Below are 3,846 nucleotides of genomic sequence, written 5' to 3'. Positions count from 1 at the left end.
TAAATGAAAAGAAAAATCTTATGTCCAACAGCTGAACGCAATAAATGCTAAATAACAACATAAATTTTTTTTATTGATTTTCACTGCTCAAACGTGAATATCAGTTTGTTACAATATCACAGAGCGCTGATATTCTATATTCTCGTGCATGAAGTTCATGCTTCTGTATATAGTTATTATGTACGTTTGATCAAAGCAAGCAGAAATGCAAGGTAGACTGATAATCCAGAAGTTTGAACGTTATGCTGATGAATATTAACAGCACTGCATAGAAGATATTTAAGGATAGTAGTTTTTTAAAATTTAAATAATTCCCTCGACTCCTTGAACCACCGCATCAATATATCGTTTTGGTGGTTTGATCTGCCGCTGGATCCGATGCCGCAACTGGCCTGCATCCTCCAGAATCCCCTTGTCCTGCTGCGCCCAATTCGATTCAGACTTCTCCATACAATGCTCCGGTTTAGCCGTCGTTTCCGTCTCTTCCTCCGTGCGCTGCACAAATTTTTTAAAAAATTTGACGCTGCGGTCGAAAGTTTTGTTCGTTGAAATATCCTTCACTGTTGCTCGTCCAGCTCCAATCAAATCAATAACTTTGTACAACTCTTTCTTATATACGGTATCCGCTTTATCCCTTTTCTGCTGGGCAACTAACACTATGTCTCCAACCTTAATTTCGCATTCCTGTGCTCTGCGACGATTGTCTTCTCGTGTATTACGTTCAAACTTTGCAATTTGATCTCGGTCACGCAGTTCTCCATCCTCCTTATGCCTTTGCTCCGTACGTATATCCGGCAGTAAACCTCTGACCGCTCTTCCGAACATCAACTCCGCTGGTGGAATCTTCGTCACATGATGTGGCCAGCTATTGTAAGCAGCTACATAGTCAGCAAGAGCTTCCTTCCAGTTCTGCTTTCCAAGTTTCGCTATTGCCGTGATTTTGTTTATACCTTGCATGCTCCTTTCGACCAACCCATTTTCAGTGGGGTTTAAAGGTGTGCTGTGCATCAACTTTACTCCCCAACTATCTTTCAGCCAACTTTTAAGCTCCAGACTGTTGAAAGGAGGACCATTATCCGTTTTTAATGTCTTTGGAATATAGTAGGTGTTAAAAACTCGTTTAAGGGCCTTTTTGACAGCTTCCGTGTCAGTTTTATCCATTGGGATAGCAATCAGGAAACGCGAATAATTATCTGTTAATACCAATGCTTTCCAGTTATGTGACTCTGATGCCGTTGAAAAATCCATCGATACATAGTCCCAAGGATTAGTTGGCATCTCCGTCATTGTGATAGGTGGTGGATGGCTGTACGACGTAACCAACTGACATTCCGGGCAACTCTTCACAAACTCCTCAACCTCACGATCCATTCCAAGCCACCATAAACCTTGTCTTAAAATATTTTTCATGGTAGACATACCAGGATGGCTTCGGTGAGCTAAACGTAAAGCTCTTTTACGTAGAGCCGACGGTAAAACCATTTTCTCTTCCTTCATCAGAATTTCTCCCTGCAAGTACAGCTTTTTTTGAAATGGTTGGTACTTCTGTATATCTGCTGGCCACTTCTCATTTTTGCTAAGCCAAGTCATAACTGTCTGTAGTTCTTCATCTTTTAGCAACTCTTCCCTGACTTGCCCGATGGTTAAAGCTAAAAGCTGATCACTGATTGAGCCTGGATTTGCAGTAACCGAACACAATTCATGAGATTCCGTATCTGTACCATATTGCGGATCATCGCGTTGAATACCAATTCTCGAAACTGCATCCGCTATATTATCACATCCTGCTACGTGTTCAAACTCATACCAGAAATGATCCGTCCGCAAAAGCCAACCTTCCGTTCTAGACATAATTCTTTTTCCTATATCTTTACCACCCTTTTTGTTATTCATGAACATGAGAGCTTCACTGTCTGAGCGCAATATGAAACGACGACCAAGCAAGTAGTAGGCAAACCGCTCCATTGACCAGACAATAGCAAGTGCTTCCCGGTGTAATTGAGGATATCTACATTCTGCACTTGTCAAACTTTTAGATGCACAAGCAATGATACGTTGTCTTTCAGAAGTTCGGCTTACTTGGACTAAAACAGCTCCCAGGCCCCACGGTGAAGCATCCGCATAAAGGATGGTTTTATCAATTTCATCAAAGTATCCTCGTTTAATTAAGTGCTTCTCGGCTTCCTCTTTAAGATCGTCGAAGGCTTCTTGATGTTCCTTTTCCCATCTAAATTTAGAATTCGATGACAAAAGATCCCGTAGTGGCTTCGTTTTGTGTGAGAAATTTTTCATGAACGGACTAATGAACGTTAGCATACCCAAAAAGCTACGTACTTCAGAAGTATCTTTTGGGTTCTTGAAAAGTCGGATATCGGAGATTTTATTATACGTTGGAAGTATACCGGAGCCATCAATCGTAAATCCAAGAAAATCCACTGAAATTTTGTTATAAACGGATTTCTTTTCATTGATTGTCAAATTATTCTTTAAGAGAATATTTTTGACGTCAGTAACACAGGTTTCCAGTTCTTCGAGGGTACGTCCAAAAATTAAAATATCGTCCAAATATACGACAATATTTTTACACTTGAGCAAGAGTGTTTCCATTACACGCTGAAATAATTCAGGTGCACATGACAACCCGAAAGGCAATCGTTTGAAACGCATAAGACCATTGGCCGTCATAAACGTCGTATAATGTCGTACCTCCTCAAGAAGCTCGCCATGAAAATATGCGTCCTTTAAATCCAATTTGGTAAAGAACAATCTGCCATCACCGTTTGGAATTTTTGCCCAAATTTTCTCAAGCGATGGCATTGGATAGGGCTCACGGATTATGGCTTTATTAACAGCCCGGTAGTCAACGACAATGCGAAAATCATTTGCACCCTTCGGAACCAACACCAGTGGTGACACGTAAGATATAACATCCTGTTCTTTATCTGCTCTCTCAATAATTCCTTTAACCTCCATGTCGTACAGCCTGACGTTCATAGCAGTTTCAAAAGCTTTCGGTATATTGTACCTTATAATCTGTCTCGGTGGTATCGATGGGTCTATTCTAAAACGAACTCCGGGAATCGGGATCTTTGGAAACTCCGTACTATTTGTAGTATGCATCATTGATGCATGATTCGTTTACTGTTCATTAAGGTTCTCAGATGATAATGAGTAGGTATTGTCGTGTTCGATGGCATTAATGTGTCTGTCAGTTGTTAGCGTTTGTCCAATTCTAATTAAATTTAAACGATGTGCTGTTTCGTAACCTAGAAGAGATAATTTCGCCCCTCTAATAACGAAAAACTTAGCCGGTAGTACGGGTTGACCGCCGTTAGTAACTCCGATAAATGTTCTGAAGGAGCATTCCACTTCCAGTGGTTTGCTGTTAGCATAACTTTTAAGAACCTCCTCTGTTTGTACCACAACATCTTGGATTACGGTTCGACAATTCCTTTTTATCGTTTCCCACTCATATATCGTAATCGTATTAACAGACGCACCTGAGTCCACCAAAAACTTGATATTTTCCGAACCTATCGTACAATAAACAAATCTCTGATCACTCATCGGTCCCTGAATGGTCTTCGCATTTCCAGTGATTAGCTGTAACGACATTAATAAGACACGAAAAAAAGAGAAAAAAAAACAAATATAATTCTGCCATTTAGTTATTCATTTATTTCCAGATGTTTAATAATCATTATTTGTTCAGACATTTTATGATGCTTATTGAAGCATTTAATCAAAAGGTTTTTCATTATCTACCTGATTTATTATTTCAGCCTCATGCTTCAGCTCCTCCTCACATCCCTTTCTAATCCTGTTACCGGAGTTGACTGAATTGTT

The 3,846-nt window shown here is 40.0% G+C and overlaps 1 protein-coding gene across 1 annotated transcript; it reads right to left on the bottom strand.

The window, feature by feature from the left end:
* Window positions 1–303: 303 nt before the first annotated feature.
* LOC128735907 (uncharacterized protein K02A2.6-like) lies at window positions 304–3,120 on the bottom strand. Its single transcript, XM_053830385.1, has one exon. The coding sequence runs from the start codon at window positions 3,118–3,120 to the stop codon at window positions 304–306; it is 2,817 nt and encodes a 938-aa protein (XP_053686360.1).
* Between the last annotated feature and the right edge of the window lie 726 nt (window positions 3,121–3,846).

Source organism: Sabethes cyaneus, chromosome 2 (genome assembly GCF_943734655.1).
Source record: "Sabethes cyaneus chromosome 2, idSabCyanKW18_F2, whole genome shotgun sequence".
NCBI classification, from domain to species: domain Eukaryota; kingdom Metazoa; phylum Arthropoda; class Insecta; order Diptera; family Culicidae; genus Sabethes; species Sabethes cyaneus.
The sequence above is the reverse complement of the archived record's forward strand: the minus strand, read 5'-3'. Positions and strand labels throughout refer to the sequence as shown.